Consider the following 18,763-nt stretch of genomic DNA (forward strand, 5'->3'; position numbering starts at 1 on the left):
TATACCGGATATCACACACTATTACTATCTCCGGCCATACACAAGGCACAGTATAACGAGGTATCACACACTATTACTATCCCCAGCCATATACCAGATATCACACACTATTACTATCCCCGGCCAGATACACGGCACAGGATACCAGGTATCACACACCACTACTATCCCCGGTTATATACACGGCACAGTATACCAGGTATCACACACTATTACTTTCCCCGGCCATATACACGGCACAGTATACCAGGTATCACACACTATTACAATCCCCGGCCAGATACACGGCGCAGTATACCAGGTATCACACACTATTACTATCCCCGGCCATATACACGGCGCAGTATACCAGGTATCACACACTATTACTATCCCCGGCCATATACACGGCACAGTATACCAGATATCACACACTATTACTATCCCCGGCCATATACACGGCGCAGTATACCAGGTATCACACACTATTACTATCCCCGGCCATATACACGGCGCAGTATACCAGGTATCACACTATTACTATCCCCGGCCATATACACGGCGCAGTATACCAGGTATCACACACTATAACTATCCCCGGCCCTATACACGGCGCAGTATACCAGGTATCACACACTATTACTATCCCCGGCCAGATACACGGCACAGTATACCAGGTATCACGCACTATTACTATCCCCGGCCATATACACGGCACAGTATACCAGGTATCACACACTATTACTATCCCCGGCGCAGTATGCCAGGTATCACACACTATTACTATCCCCGGCCATATACACGGCACAGTATACCAGGTATCACACACTATTACTATCCCCGGCCATATACACGGCGCAGTATACCAGGTATCACACACTATAACTATCCCCGGCCATATACACGGCACAGTATACCAGGTATCACACACTATTACTATCCCCGGCCATATACACGGCGCAGTATACCAGGTATCACACACTATTACTATCCCCGGCCATATACACGGCACAATATACCAGGTATCACACACTATTACTATCCCCGGCCATATACACGGCGCAGTATACCAGGTATCACACTATTACTATCCCCGGCCATATACACGGCGCAGTATACCAGGTATCACACTATTACTATCCCCGGCCATATACACGGCACAGTATACCAGGTATCACACACTATTACTATCCCCGGCCAGATACACGGCACAGTATACCAGGTATCACACACTATTACTATCCCCGGCCATATACACGGCACAGTATACCAGGTATCACACACTATTACTATCCCCGGCCATATACACGGCGCAGTATACCAGGTATCACACACTATTACTATCCCCGGCCATATACACGGCACAGTATACCAGGTATCACACACTATTACTATCCCCGGCCATATACACGGCGCAGTATACCAGGTATCACACACTATTACTATCCCCGGCCATATACACGGCACAGTATACCAGGTATCACACACTATTACTATCCCCGGCCATATACACGGCACAGTATACCAGGTATCACACACTATTACTATCCCCGGCCATATACACGGCGCAGTATACCAGGTATCACACACTATTACTATCCCCGGCCATATACACGGCGCAGTATACCAGGTATCACACACTATTACTATCCCCGGCCATATACACGGCGCAGTATACCAGGTATCACACACTATTACTATCCCCGGCCATATACACGGCACAGTATACCAGGTATCACACACTATTACTATCCCCGGCCATATACACGGCACAGTATACCAGGTATCACACACTATTACTATCCCCGGCCATATACACGGCACAGTATACCAGGTATCACACACTATTACTATCCCCGGCCATATACACGGCGCAGTATACCAGGTATCACACACTATTACTATCCCCGGCCATATACACGGCGCAGTATACCAGGTATCACACACTATTACTATCCCCGGCCATATACACGGCACAGTATACCAGGTATCACACACTATTACTATCCCCGGCCATATACACGGCACAGTATACCAGGTATCACACACTATTACTATCCCCGGCCATATACACGGCGCAGTATACCAGGTATCACACACTATTACTATCCCCGGCCATATACACGGCACAGTATACCAGGTATCACACACTATTACTATCCCCGGCCATATACACGGCGCAGTATACCAGGTATCACACACTATTACTATCCCCGGCCATATACACGGCGCAGTATACCAGGTATCACACACTATTACTATCCCCGGCCATATACACGGCACAGTATACCAGGTATCACACACTATTACTATCCCCGGCCATATACACGGCACAGTATACCAGGTATCACACACTATTACTAGCCCCGGCCATATACACGGCACAGTATACCAGGTATCACACACTATTACTATCCCCGGCCATTTACACGGCACAGTATACCAGGTATCACACACTATTACTAGCCCCGGCCATATACACGGCACAGTATACCAGGTATCACACACTATTACTATCCCCGGCCATATACACGGCACAGTATACCAGGTATCACACACTATTACTATCCCCGGCCATATACACGGCACAGTATACCAGGTATCACACACTATTACTAGCCCCGGCCATATACACGGCACAGTATACCAGGTATCACACACTATTACTATCCCCGGCCATTTACACGGCACAGTATACCAGGTATCACACACTATTACTATCCCCGGCCATATACACGGCACAGTATACCAGGTATCACACACTATTACTAGCCCCGGCCATATACACGGCACAGTATACCAGGTATCACACACTATTACTATCCCCGGCCATTTACACGGCACAGTATACCAGGTATCACACACTATTACTAGCCCCGGCCATATACACGGCACAGTATACCAGGTATCACACACTATTACTATCCCCGGCCATATACACGGCGCAGTATACCAGGTATCACACACTATTACTATCCCCGGCCATATACACGGCACAGTATACCAGGTATCACACACTATTACTATCCCCGGCCATATACACGGCGCAGTATACCAGGTATCACACACTATTACTATCCCCGGCCATTTACACGGCACAGTATACCAGGTATCACACACTATTACTAGCCCCGGCCATGTACACGGCACAGTATACCAGGTATCACACACTATTACTATCCCCGGCCATATACACGGCGCAGTATACCAGGTATCACACACTATTACTAGCCCCGGCCATATACACGGCACAGTATACCAGGTATCACACACTATTACTATCCCCGGCCATATACACGGCACAGTATACCAGGTATCACACACTATTACTAGCCCCGGCCATATACACGGCACAGTATACCAGGTATCACACACTATTACTATCCCCGGCCATATACACGGCACAGTATACCAGGTATCACACACTATTACTATCCCCGGCCATTTACACCTGCAGCGCTCGCCTCTCCTCTCCCTCCCTATGGGTCACACCCCACACGCGCGTGTCCGCCTCACCCTCCGACAGTCGCAGCCATCTCATGAGGGAGCGCGCATCACCGCCGCCATCTTGACAGACGCAGCAGCAATAACAATAATAATACTCGGACGCTGGAAACAAGCGCCATAGAGAAGGAGCTGGTCACCAGGACGCGGCGCTCTCTACTTTGTTTGTCCTCTAACGCCGGCGTGAGCGGCAAGGGCCTGGTTGTCTAATGAGTGCCGGGGGCGGGCTGAGTGGTGACGGGGAGCTGAGCTACAATACGGCGGTCCCGGGTTAATGCGACCAGCAGAAGACCACCACATACAGCGACCAGTCGAAAACCTGACCCTCAACTAAGGTAACTTCTAGCCCACCCACAGTGAAGACATCACGTGGTGCTTTATCGCTGCTGTTTGTGTTGGGATCTGTGATGCCCTTTTCCCCTGAGCCTGATGTGTAGTGTAGAGCGGGTCACGTGACTCCCATGTAGCAGGCGCCCTCTTCTGGCAGGGTCAGATAGTGCTCTGTATACATGGCCGCCTGTGTAGTGTACAGCTGGTCACGTGACTCCGGTGTAGCAGGGTCAGAGTGCTTTGTATACATACACTATACACAGGCTGCTCTGGCCATGTGTGTGTGTGTATATATATATATATATATATATATATATATATATATATATATATATACATATACAGAACACTATGTGACCCTGCTACACTGGAGTCATGTGACCCTCTCTACACCACACAGGCGGCTCTGGCCATGTATATATGTATACAGAGCACTGTGTGACCCCGATGCACTGGAGTCATGTGACCCACTTTACACCACACTAGCGGCTCTGGCCATGTATATATGTATACAGAGCACTATGTGACCCACTCTACACCACACAGGCGGCTCTGGCCATGTATATATGTATACAGAGCACTATGTGACCCACTTTACACCACACTAGCGGCTCTGGCCATGTATATATGTATACAGAGCACTATGTGACCCTCTCTACACCACACAGGCGGCTCTGGCCATGTATATATGTATACAGAGCACTATGTGACCCGCTCTACACCACACAGGCGGCTCTGGCCATGTATATATGTATACAGAGCACTATGTGACCCCGCTACACTGGAGTCGTGACCCGCTCTACACCACACAGGCGGCTCTGGCCATGTATATATGTATACAGAGCACTATGTGACCCGCTCTACACCACACAGGCGGCTCTGGCCATGTATATATGTATACAGAGCACTATGTGACCCACTCTACACCACACAGGCGGCTCTGGCCATGTATATATGTCACATGGAGGATAGGATTACCAGTAGGCACAGTGCTGCAGGCATGCCAGGGGTCAGTAGATCACCCTTCTTTTACCTGTGTCATTGCAGAACATCTGCTATGCTCCTATGTACTGACTTGGCACTGGGATAGGTGTGGCGCCACTGTTATATGCATTAGTAGTTCTGACTAATGACAATAATCGGTGAGTCTCGTCCATCATACTTGGGCAGGTGCAGATGACTGTACTTTCTCCATCAGAGAAAATCTGTCCGATTATGGTAATCATACTCTGACCAGAGTGGGATCCATTTTTCTCAGATGTGAAGTATTAAAAAATAGAAGTTTCTCCATCCTGTCTGTGCAAATCGGATGGCATTCTGATGTCATCCAAGTGCAGTCCAACGTTTTCTGTTTTCCAGCAATCGCTGATCTTTGCTGGGCAGAGGAGACTGCGGACTGTAGTGTTGGTTTAATCATTTGCTGGCTGATATTACTGACAGTGTTTGACTTCCTTGTGGTAACTGACATCAGATGTTTACAATTCAGTGACTGAAGTCACGTTCCGGCATCGGGGTGTCCTGTTTAGCCTTTTGACCTCCTATATTTTCCAGTGAGTAGTTAGCCATTTAGCTAAGCACTATTCTTCTGGATTTTATATGTCTGTAAATACATTAACTGGAAAAGACTGTAGACCCGAGCAGCATAGCAGCCCATTCCAGAAGACAATGCTTCATACATTTATTTTATTGTACACAGTTATTGGAGCAAACCAAAATGCCAGGCTTCCTTGTCTCAGTATGTGTCCTTCTTCACGTATAGGAATGGTACAGGTGAATAGGATGGCACCAATGAAACATTATTAATAGGTTGTCTTATATTTTATTTTTAGACATACATTACTTTTTTGACATAAGGATACATTATTCCTTCCACCAAAAGGACCCCAACAAATAGTATAATCCATTTAGACTTGCTAACCCTGCAGAGTCACTATTTGTTTTTTCCTTTTATGGCCCATAACATGACAAAATAAATCTTTTATATGGTGGCCAGCTGTCAGCTTCAGCAAGGCTGGTTATCAAGAATAGAGGGTCCCCATGCCATATTTTTAAATAATTTAAAAAAAAAACGAGTGGGGTCCCCCCCATTTTTGACAACCAGCCTTGCTAAAGCAGACAGCTGGGGGCTGGTATTGTCAGGCTGGTATGGTGCCATGGATACCGGCCCTCCCTGGCTTAAATATAGCAGCCCACAGCTGCCCAGAAAAGTTATATCTATTAGATGTGCCAATTCTGGCGCTTTGCCTGGCTCTTGCCTCTTGCCCTGTAGTGGTGGCAAGTGGGGTTCATATTTTTGGGTTGATGTCACCTTTGTATTGTCCGGTGACATCAAGCCCACGGAATAGTAATGGAGAGGCGTCTATAAAACACCTTTCCATTACTAATCCTATAGTTATATAACAAATAAAGACACAGCCAAAATAAAGTCCTGTATTAGAAATAAAACAAAACACACTTTTCCATTTTTATTTAAAAATAACAAACACAGTTATACTCACCTAACGCCTAATTCCACTGAAGCCCTCGCTCTCCTGTAAGAAAACAAAAATAAAAAACAATATCTCTCACCTCTCAGTCGTTCTGTCCCACGCCGTAGTCCATGTCTGGGGGATAAACCGTTTTAAACCTGGACGGTGCCAAGATGCGACTGTCCAGGCTGAGAACCACTTGTGACTGAACTAATGCGAGCGCAGCCTCAATGACGTCACTGCTGGACACTGAGGCTATGCTCACATTAGTTTAGTCACCAGTGGTCCTCAGCCTGGACCCCTCTATTCTTGATAACCAGCCTTGCTGACAACTGTGGGTTGCAGCCACCTGCTGTGATTTTTGCCTGGCTGGTTATCAAAAATACAGGGGAAATCACACCATTTTTTTTATTATTATTTATTTACAGCGCAGGAGCCAGCCAATGAATACTCCCATCAGCTGCTCCTGCTCTCGCCGTTATTAGCGGCAGTAGGCGTGGGATTATGGGAGCAGTAGTCCTATCAGCTGACACCCAGTGACCAGAGGTAAACTGTATAACTCCAATCACAGCTTTTGACAGCGTGGGAACCACGGCTCTCTGACCGGCGGTGAAATCATCCTATCGTAACAGAGTGACAAGCAGCCGGTGGTTGGGCAGCCGAACCCAAACAGTAACACAAACTTCCTGGTGAAATCCGTGTTCGGTGTCCGTAGCGAAACCAAACAGTAAAGTTTTGGCGTCCATACCGAACACCTACTGTTCGGGATCGCCCATCTCTTCTTGTGACCTCTGGAATAAAGGAGAAACAATGCTTGTGTAGCACTACATGTCCTCATTATTGTCCATGCACACCAGAGCCCACAGCCAATTGGTGTGGAAGACAGGCAAAGCTTCACCGGCAGTGGGTCACCTTCATTCCCAGGAGCAGTGGGACACTGAGGCCAGCCTCGGCTGATCATAACTTCTGAAAATGGAAACCTCCTTTGAAAATGTATAAAACAAAAAAAAAATGTGAGTTTGTATGTTGGGTGCGGACCTAGATATTACAGGGCTTCCTGTTTTCCCGTGTAATTATCAGCTAAATAAATAGTTGGGAGATGATTTCATCTGTCACGTGAGGAGTAAGGGTTGTGCTATGTGTTACAGTAGGGCAGGTAGCCTAACAGGTAGTTGGCATATGACAACAGGGATTAAGATTAACTACTTTCTGAAAAAAGGCCTTAGAAAACATATTTGTAGTATAGGCATAAAAGAATAAGCTTTAAAGGGTTGTAAAATAACTGATGGTCTATATGTATGACTGGTCATCATTAGAAGATTGGTGGGAATCTGACAGTGGGCATCTGCATGCAGCTCAGGCAGCCCACAGCAGGCAGCTCTATGCTTCTCTAACAGGCAGGCACATTGCTATTTCTACTACACAAAGATGGGAAATACAAGGCCTTTATTTAGTCATTTACCAATGCAGATCTCTCGCAGTATGATTAGCAATACTTTTCAATGTGAAGCACGTTACAAACGGTTCATATTACCAAAGTAACAGCCCTGTTCTCATAATCCGAACTATGCAGTCTTGTTTTATGTGCGATATATAATTTCATTTTCTGCTTTGTTTGACTCGTTTTTTTGTAACTAATGTCATTGTTAATAATGAGATGGTGAGGAAGTTATTTGGGGTAAAGGGGCCTTCCCATACATGAAGGAATAGGCTTTCATGTCAAATGGAAAGAGAGACATTTTTGTCTATCAATAGCTCAATGATGGCAAGAAGAGACCATGAAGATGGGTATGGTCCTGCTTGCTAGGTTATACATTAGCTCTATGCTGCACTCTTATGGCTTTTGAGTATGCCATCCACATTCCTCTCATATAGACCATAATCTGCATTGTCACTATTCTGATCTCCAGCTCTCTAATGTATCATGTTTTTATATGCAGGATGAAAAGAGGTAAAATGGCCAGTGACACCAGCACTGGGTTGTCAGATGGAGAGTTGGGCGAGTTGTCAAAAAAGTCAAAAGCAAATACAGAAGAAGAATCCACCAAGCCATCCAAGGTTTACGACTGGGGTAATCTACTTCCAGACATCATTCTGCAGATTTTTCAGTATTTGCCTCTTTTGGATCGTGCGTATGCTTCACAAGTGTGCAGAAACTGGAATCATGTGTTTCACATGCCTGACCTGTGGAGATGCTTTGAGTTTGAGCTTAATCAGCCGGCTACATCTTACCTAAAGGCAACACATCCTGACCTGATCAAACAGATCATTAAGAGGCACTCAAATCACCTACAGTATGTCAGCTTCAAGGTAACAAATATTTAATGTACATGTATAATGATGACAGATTCTAAGGAGAGCTTATCACTATCGTAGGAGTGGACAACTTCTTTCATAATTTTTTCTTCCGTGTTATTAATATGCAAACACGTGAAGTCTGTAGAGAAGCTAATTTACCTTAGTACACAAACACAAGTTGGTACTTCTTTGTCCTGTGTAGGCATTTTTCATGGTGTGTGTGTGATTTATCGTTTCCTTTTTTCAGGTTGATAGTAGTAAGGAATCGGCAGAAGCTGCATGTGACATCCTTTCACAACTTGTAAATTGCTCTTTAAAAACACTCGGACTTATTTCAACTGCTCGACCAAGCTTTATGGATTTACCAAAGGTAAAGGTTTCAGTATTTCATAAGTGTCTAGGGAAATCCTTGAAAAAATATCTGGCAAGTGTAAGTATACTACAGTCAGGAGGTGCCCCTACACATGAGATTATCGCCTGCCAATACAGATGATTTCAGCAAAACTGGCTAGTAATCTTATGTAATTGGGGACTGTTCCAACTTTTCCCAGATGAAAAAGGTCAGGCGAAAGAATAATCTGACACATTGGATTTCCGAGATTTTCCCCTATTGATAACTCATTCGTACCTGACCATGTGTTTTTAGGGGGAAGAGAGAAATGGCTGTCATTTAGATGACCACTGTCTAAGGTGCACAGCCATTTTTATTCATTTTTAATCCTGGAAAGAGATCAACTATGTGATGTGAAACTATTTTTAAAGGCTTTACGAAAAGTAAATATGGCTGATGGATTGCTTGAAGTTACTGTCAGTTCCAGCAAGGCTATATAGAAGACCACTGATTTTATCTTTATCTAGTAAAATGTTGTTCAACTCTGAAGGTACCTTCACACTAAGCGACGCTGCAGCGATACAGACAACGATGCTGATCGCTGCAGCGTCGCTGTTTGATCGCTGGAGAGCTGTCACACAGACAGCTCTCCAGCGACCAACGATGCCGAAGTCCCCGGGTAACCAGGGTAAACATCGGGTTACTAAGCGCAGGGCCGCTGTAGTAATGATTAAACCTGTGGTGAACCGGCAGGCACATAACGCTGTCAAAAATGTGTGTCTTGTTACAGATTGTGACATGCTTTTGGCTGTGTGTTTCTTGGAACCATAATATAAGGCCTCATTCAGACGTCCATTTTTCATGTACATGTCTTAGGTGTTATTTGCTGCTAAGCCTTATTGGGCACTGTTCACGTGTTTTTTTTTTTGTTTTTTCTTTGGTTTGTTTTTTTGTGGACCGTGTCCAGAAATAAAATCACATACACACTTCCAATTTTTATCTGAGGCAAGAATCAAAACCACCCATCAAGTTTATGGGTCCATGAAAACCATGGATGGCACCATGAACTGTTTTTTAGTTTTAACATTGCAGTTGGTAGGAGAAGATTTGTAATTTTTTTGTTTTGACATACAAGTAAACAACTAATGACAAAAATGGACTAGATGGCCAAATGCTGTTGAAAATCTGATGTATTATGATGATGATGAAAACACGATTTTTACATGTGACAAAAAACGAACGTCTGAATGAGGCCTAAGAATAATAGCTGTGTCTGCAAGTGACTCCAACACTTTTGAAGAAGACAGCCCACTGAACGGAAATAATGCATTTCACTTTTGTTTTGTAGTCGCACTTCATATCTGCACTTACTGTTGTATTTGTCAACTCAAAGTCGCTGTCGTCGCTGAAAATTGATGACACTCCGGTTGATGATCCATCTCTGAAAGTGCTGGTGGCCAATAACAGTGACACACTGAAGCTTCTGAAAATGAGCAGTTGTCCACATGTTTCTCCTGCAGGTAACACATTGTAGACGTTAGTTGAAGAAAACTTTGCAGAACTTAACTTGGGTTTTCATTAGATGGAGACATTAAACCCTTCATGACCGACGACGTATATTTATGTCATCACACGTGCCGCTGCCTTTGATGCAGGCTCGCACACTGAGCCCGCATCCTTCGCCACACTTGATGGCTGATTTAATCAGCCATCAAGTGCCTCTAAAGGTATGTGTACACGATCAGTAAATGCTGTGGGTTGGACGCTGCGTACCTTTGCAGCATCCAACCTGCAGCAGCCAGATTTTACAGTACAGTGGATGGGATTTCAAGAAACCCCATTCCCACTATGTGTCCAGAGACGCCTGCGGCTCACCCGTGGAGACGGACATGCGGCGCGTCTCTCCTGACCACAGCAAGTCAATTTCTCTTGCAGAGACGAAAGTCTCCGCAAGAGAAATTTCACCAATAGAATGTATTGGATGCGGTGAATCCGTACAGTTCAGTGAACACATGCAGATTCACCTGCGTTCAATAGACAACAGCACTTTTGACGCAGCAAACATGCGCTGCTGCTTCAGGATCGTGTGCACCCGGCCTTACAGCCGCCAGTGGATCTAAGATCCACCCACGGCTGTTAACCAGTTAACAGATTGACAGCATTTAACTGGCTAACAGACATGTGTGGATCAAATTGTCCATCATGTGCGAGGAAAGATGTGAGCATTTAACATCCACTGGCCAGAAGCTCGTCATTGATCCCACCCAACGGCTCACCTATCACGTGATTGCAGGGCACCATTGGTTTGTCATGACAGCCGGGGGTCTGCTGATGACTCCTGTGCATGTCATCACGATCCTCCTGTGAACGCCAGTCTGTTGCCAGTGTTCATATGAGATTATGATTTCTACTATCATAGCAGTGTTGATGCACTACTAGTAAAGTTAAAGAAAAAAATCAAAACACAAGTTCAAATCGCCCCCCTTTTTGCCCCATTAAAAATAATACCAAAAAAGAATAAAAAATATTTAATAAAAAATATATACCGTATATACTCGTGTATAAGCCGAGTTTTTCAGCACATTTTTTTTTTTTGTGCTGAAAACGCCCCCCTCGGCTTATACACGAGTCACGGTACAGAAAGCCGGCGAGGGAGGATGGGCGCTGGAGCAGCGGGTGCCAGGAGCCGGCGCACACATCATACTCTCCTATCGTGCCCTGGGTGCTGGCACTGCATCTCGTTCCGGCCGCCGGCGCCTGCCTGCAGCTTTGTACTCAGCAGTCACGTGGTACCACTCATTAAGGTGATGAATATGGATGCGTCTCCACTCCAATAGGCGTGGAGCGCATATTCATCACCTTAATGAGCGGGACCACAGGACCGCTGAGCACAGGAAGAGCTGCAGGCAGGCGCCGACAGCCGGAACAAGATGTAGTGCGAGCACCCAGGACGCGCAGGTAGGTGAGTATGATGTGTGCATTTTTCCTAGTGAAAACAAAACAAAGGAAGGATAGGGGATAAGGAGGCATGCATACAGGGATGGAACAGGGGAGGCATGCATACCGGGACGGAACGGAGGAGGCATTCATACAGGGACGGAACGTGGGAGGCATTCATACAGGGACGGAACGTGGGAGGCATGCATACAGGGACGGAATGGAGGAGGCATGCATACAGGGACGGAATGGAGGAGGCATGCATACAGGGACCAAACGGGGGAGGCATTCATACCAGGACAGGGAAGGGGGAGGCATGCATACAGGAAGGAAGGAGGCATTCATATAGGGACGGAACGGGGGAGGCATTCATACCAGGACAGGGAAGGGGGAGGCATGAGTTACAGGGACTGAACGGGGGAGGCATGCATTACAGGGACTGAACGGAGGAGGCATGCAGACAGGGACAGGGGAGGCATGCATACAGGGACAGGGGAGGCATGCAGACAGGGCAGGGACAGGGAGGCATGCATACCACGACAGCAACGGGGGAAGCCACGCATAGCAGGACAGGGATGAGAGGATAATGCATACTAAGGTCAATAAGCTTACCCAGTTTTCTGTGGCAAAAGTAGGTGCCTCGGCTTATACTTGAGTATATACAGTATTTAGTATCACTGCGTTCAGAAATGTCCGATCTAACAAAATATAAAATGATTTAATCAGATCGGAAAATGGCACAATGAGAAAAAAAAATTACCTTAGATACAGACCAAGGAAAGATATAAAACCAGTTTATTGAACAATCCGTAGAAACAAGTCACCAATTGACATGATGTAATTAAAAGTGAAAAATACCACAGATGAGGCGAATTGGTGAGAAGCCCGAACCATGTATAATATAATTAGTTAAACAAAAACGGCAAGGACGAAGTATCAGCAGCTTAAAAACATAAATTGTTGTTAACTGGCAAATAATAACACCATGTGCCCTGTAATATATAACATTATGCTTAGAAGGTATAGGTAATCAATATATATATATGTCGGATAACATACCACAGTATAAAAACTGAATGATTAATAGTGGGTATATATTGAAAGTAAAAAAATGTTAAAAGCACTTATAACACACTATATGCCACTATATATGGCTACCAGATGGAAGATTAGCAGAACATGGGCATAGGTAAAAAAGATGCCTAATAGAGAAAATATTTATTCATTACCTTGTAATTATTGCTGGTTTAGCGTCCACCACACCTGACGCACGTTTCGCATAGGAATGCTTCATCCAAGGGTATATACTAATGTGCCACAAACAGGAAGTGGATATCACCAACCATTCCCATTTTATTTAGGTGTATCCATATAAATGGCCCACCCTGTATAATACATCATGTCAATTTGCGACTTGTTTTTATGGTTTGTTCAACAAACTGTGGTTTTACATCTTTCCTTGGTCTGTATTTAAAATAACTTGTGTTTGGTGTTCATAAGCATAATCTTGTCAAAGACTCTCTCAGTATGTCAGTCATACAACATTAAACTGAAGAAAGGGACAGCGCCACACCGGATAGTGAAAAAAGCAGCTCACATTTTATTCTGCCCCCTGCGGCAACGTTTCGGTCCGAAGACCTTTGTCACTATCCGGTGTGGCGCTGTCCCTTTCTTCAGTTTGGTTTTGGACATTTTATCCGGGATGGACCCCCTGGTGAGGACGTGCGCCCTGATGTCCATAGAGACAATGTGATTGTAGGGTGCGGTTTGACTGTTCTCTTTGAATTAGTCATACAACATTGGTGAGTGATTCACATATATCTCATATAATAGCGATGAACAGTAAGTGCTATGAACGCTATTTTTTGACCAGATCAGAATTCTGTTTCTGTATAGTCCTTTAGAATCACAACAGGAGATACATTGCACAGGCCCAATGGCCTTCCATTGCCCCTAGACTCTAGTATGAGATATGTTCCTTCAATTCTAGAAGGATACTCTAGGGCCATCAGGTAGACTATAGATGTTTACGAGTGCTTTAAATATTCATACCCTAATCAGACAATGTCCATATTGTAATCATGTATAGCCCCTCGACCACACATGTGAATCTATTGCACAAGCTCAGTGGCCAAGCCCAAGTTAGATACAGTGAGCAGTGAGCATACCCTCAGAAAAGAATTTCAGACCTGCATGTTCAGGTTTACCCAGAGTTGCTATTGTACAATGACTCCAGATCAGTAACAATTCAACTGTGCTCAAGGGTGTGTGTGTGTGTGTATATATGTATGTATATGTGTGACCAACTTTTCACTATTGATGCTGCCTATGCAGCATCAATAGTAAAAAGATCTAATGTTAAAAATAATAAAAAAATGGTTATTCTCACCTTCCGACGGCCCCCGATCTCCTCAGCGGTGCACGCGGTGGCTTCCGTTCCCATTGATGCTTTGCGCGAAGGACCTTTGTGACGTCACGGTCGCGTGACCGCAACATCATCCCAGGTCCTTCGCGCAATGCATCCCTGGGAACGGAAGCCTGCCGGTCACTATGTGCATTGCTTATGATTAACTAGAGCCAGTGAACTGCTAACGTGACAGGGCCAAGCCAGGCTTCATCTGTAGATCACAAAAATAATTAAAAACAAAAGTGAAGACCAAAGATAAGACATAAGTAATGTTTAGAAAGTATTTATCGTGATCCGTCTTCTGATTTCCATCCCAACATGTTTTCCCTCGTCTAATGGTATGGGTTCATATTTCACATTTTAGTCTTGATAATGGGACTTCTCAGCTGCGATAGATGGACCTCTCATACCTCTATTTTCCCTGCCGGTCACTATGTGCATTGCTTATGATTAACTAGAGGCAGTGAACTGCTAATATGTGTGACAGGGCGAAGCCAGGCTTCGTCTGCAGATCACATGTCCTTCAGCCCTTTCAGTCTGATGAGGTTAAGAGTCAACATACTTGTATTGCATACTCTCTTATAGTCAGTGGAAATCCACTTTAAATATACTTAGGTACTGTCACATGGTACTGTTTTTACATCTCACGCGTTGACTCACAGTGACATACCTTGGAGACTTCTGTATGAGGTATAGGTCAAAGAATACTTCCAGTGGATGCAGCTAAATTCAAAATGTGAACAAAGCCTTAGATGCAAACGTTAATTTGTAATTTTTTTTTTCCAGGCGTTTTATGTGTAGCGGATCAGTGCCATGGTCTGCGGGAATTGGCTTTGAACTACTATTTACTGAGTGATGAGCTGCTCCTTGCATTGTCTTCTGAAAAACATGTGCGACTGGAACACCTCCGTATCGATGTTGTCAGCGAGAACCCAGGACAAACACACTTTCACACCATTCAGAAAAGCAGTTGGGATGCCCTAATCAAGCATTCTCCTAAGGTGAACCTGGTCATGTACTTTTTCCTTTATGAGGAGGAGTTTGATCCTTTTTTCCGCTATGAAACACCGGCAACACACCTGTACTTCGGGAGATCTGTGAGCAAGGAAGTGCTTGGTCGTGTTGGCATGACATGTCCTCGGCTTGTGGAGCTGGTAGTTTGTGCTAATGGACTTCGACCTCTTGATGAAGAGCTGATTCGTATTGCAGAGCGATGCAAGAGCCTGACGGCCATCGGACTTGGGGAGTGTGAAGTCTCCTGCTCTGCGTTTGTAGAGTTTGTAAAGATGTGTGGTGGTCGCTTGTCCCAGCTTTCTATTATGGAGGAAGTGTTGATCCCTGACCAGAAGTATAACTTAGAGCAAATTCATTGGGAAGTTTCAAAGCATCTTGGCAGAGTCTGGTTTCCAGATATGATGCCCACTTGGTAGGATCTGACGCTGGTGTACTACCAGTGGTTATATGGAAGAGCACCTTATATCTTCAGTACATCTGCATGACAAGCTAATAAACGAATCTGCAGTTTTCTTTCTTTTGTTTTTGCTTTATTTAATACTTGTGCAGGAGCTAATTTATTAAGGTCACGTTATAGTTTGGAATAACTAGGGACCATTGCTGCATTTGGTTTTATCTACGTTCTTATGTAAGAGATTCCGATAGTGTGGAAATGGAGCTGGAGATGATTTGCTCTGTTCCACACTTAATCATTTTAAGTTTTCAGTATAAAGATTGCAAATGTACAAATTTTATATTTGCCGGGATCTGATTTGGGGTGTGTTTTGCCACTGGCAAAGCTTTTTTATTTTTATGTACTCAATAAACAGACCCTGCTTGCTTGTCATTTCCATCTTTTACTTATTACATGATGAATATTGGTGCATGTATGAGTGTTTTATTCTGACAGAATTCTGTGTTTTGTTTTTGATTCAGTCAAGGGCTGCAAGAAATCCATTTACGCTGTAGATTTGTCTTTCTATTTGTTTTTAGATTTTAGTCACATTTTGAGCTGTTGCTGTTTTTCTTTCTATCTTTTGGTTATCTTTAATCAAAGGACAGTGTAAGGCCATGTGCACACGTTCAGGATTTTTAGCGTTTTTTTCGCGTTTTTTCGCTATAAAAAACGTGATAAAAACGCGAAAAAAACGCTAACATATGCCTCCTATTATTTACAGTGTATTCCGCATTTTTTGTGCAAATGTTGTGATTTTTTCCGCGAAAAAATCGCATCGCGGAAAAAAAAGCAACATGTTCATTAAAAATGCGGAATTGCGGGGATTCCGCACACCTAGGGGTCCATTGATCTGCTTACTTCCCGCACGGGGCTGTGCACACCATGCGGGAAGTAAGCAGATTATGTGCGGTTGGTACCCAGGGTGGAGGAGAGGAGACTCTCCTCCACGCACTGGGCACCATATAATTGGTCAAAAATAAAGAATTAAAATAAAAAATAGTCATATACTCACCCTCGATGTCTTCCCGCCTCTCAGCTGCATGCTGCCGCTTCGGTTCCTGTAGCTGATGTGCGGTGGAGGACCTGCGATGACGTCACGGTCTTGTGACCGTCCTGTGATTGGTCGAGACCGGTCATGTGACCGCGACGTCATGGAAGGTCCTGCGCGCGCACACCATCTATACGGAACGGACGCCGGTGAGGATATCAGCTGTCTGCGGGTGAGTATAAGCATTTTTTTTATTTTTTTTATTATTTTTAAACATTCTATCTTTTACTATAGATGCTGCATAAGCTGCATCTATAGTAAAAAGATGGTCACACTTGTCAAACAGTATGTTTGACAAGTGTGACCAACCTGTCAGTCAGTTTTCCAAGCGATGCTACAGATCGCTTGGAAAACTTTAGCATTCTGCAAGCTAATTACGCTTGCAGAATGCTAAAAAAACGCGAAAAAAACGGAAAAAAAACGCAAAAAAAAAAATGCGGATTTCTTGCAGAAAATTTCCGGTTTTCTTCAGGAAATTTCTGCAAGAAATCCGCAACGTGTGCACATACCCTAAATCCATTAGCATACGGTCTACTTTGCTTACATTGTGTTGTCTTTTTTTTATGCACACTTTGTTACATAGAAGATCTACATTAAACTAAAAGCCCCAAAATACAATTAAAAATCTTACCTAAAGTAATAATTGTTAGTGTTGCCCTTAGTAGTTAGTATCCATTTTTGGTTAAATCACAGCTACAATTTGCTTACTACTTGCAACACAATCTTTTTGAAAAAAACAAATTAAGAATATGGTCCAATGCTTTTCCTGTTTAAGGGTATGTGCACACGTCAGGATTTCTTGCAGAAATTTCCTGAAGAAAACCGGAAATTTTCTGCAAGAAATCCGCATTTTTTTTTCGCGTTTTTTTTTAGCATTTTGCAAGCGTAATTAGCTTGCAGAATGCTAAAGTTTTCCAAGCGATCTGTAGCATCGCTTGGAAAACTGACTGGCAGGTTGGTCACACTTGTCAAACATACTGTTTGACAAGTGTGACCAACTTTTTTACTATAGATGCTGCTTATGCAGCATCAATAGTAAAAAGATATCATGTTAAAAATAATAAAAAAATGGTTATACTCACCCTCTGCAGACAGCCGACCTCCTCAGCGTCCGTTCCTATAGATGGTGTGGTTCAGGACCTTCGATGACGTCACGGTCACATGAGCGGTCACGCGACCAATCATAAGACAACGACGTCATTGCAGGTCCTGAACCACACGATCTATAGGAACAGAAGAGAGAGCATGCACCGCTGAGAGGCGGGAACACTCCGGGGCCATCAGAGGGTGAGTATATGACTATTTTTTATTTTAATTCTTTTTTTTTGACCAATTACCGTATTTTTCGGACCATAAGACGCACCCCAAATTTGGGGTGAAAATTGCAGAAAAAAAGATTTTTTATAAGATGGGGGTCCGTCTTATTGTCCGAATTTAAGATCTCTTACCTGAGGGCAGGCAGTGGCAGAGCAGGGTCACAGGAGGCATGGTGGTGGCAGAGGTGAGGTGATGCTGAGGTGCGGTGGGCGGAACGGCGTGCACCTGAGCAGGGTCCCATCCTGCTTAGGTGGGCGACGCCATGGCCTGGTGTCCATGGGGAGGTTGCTGTGGCGGCGGCAGATGTGCGGTCACTTCCTCAGGTGGCGGCGGCCAGGGTCTCTTCCACATTTGAGGTGACGCCACAGCAGTAGTGAAGGAGAGCAGCAGAGCTGGGTGAGTCACGGTTTTCCTGGTGGTGGCGTGCTTACCGGCATTGTGGCGGCGACAGGTGCGGGGATGATGTGGCGCGGTGAGCTGTATGGCGTGAGCAGGGTCCCGTCCATATTTGAGGTGAATCCGCGGCCCGGTATTGATGGAGAGCAGCAGAGCTGGGTGAGTTACAAATTTTTCCGGTGGCGGCGGCCATCTTGCTGAGGCCGCGCGTGCGCAGATTCACTACTCTGCGTCCCAGGGCTTCAGGAAAATGGCCGCGGGAGGCCGCGCGTGCGCAGATAGAGATCGCGGCGGCCAT

General features: G+C 44.8%; 1 protein-coding gene across 1 annotated transcript; it reads left to right on the top strand.

Annotated features, from left to right (window-relative positions):
* Positions 1 to 3,442: 3,442 nt before the first annotated feature.
* Positions 3,443 to 16,094, top strand: FBXL3 (F-box and leucine rich repeat protein 3). The gene is made up of 5 exons (XM_077297220.1): positions 3,443 to 3,818; positions 8,222 to 8,591; positions 8,827 to 8,949; positions 10,259 to 10,430; positions 15,041 to 16,094. The coding sequence occupies exons 2-5, from the start codon at positions 8,223 to 8,225 to the stop codon at positions 15,682 to 15,684; spliced, it is 1,308 nt and encodes a 435-aa protein (XP_077153335.1). The 5' UTR covers positions 3,443 to 3,818; position 8,222; the 3' UTR covers positions 15,685 to 16,094.
* The last annotated feature ends 2,669 nt before the right edge of the window (positions 16,095 to 18,763 follow it).

The sequence above is a fragment of the Ranitomeya variabilis genome, chromosome 3, assembly GCF_051348905.1.
Source record: "Ranitomeya variabilis isolate aRanVar5 chromosome 3, aRanVar5.hap1, whole genome shotgun sequence".
Taxonomy (NCBI): domain Eukaryota; kingdom Metazoa; phylum Chordata; class Amphibia; order Anura; family Dendrobatidae; genus Ranitomeya; species Ranitomeya variabilis.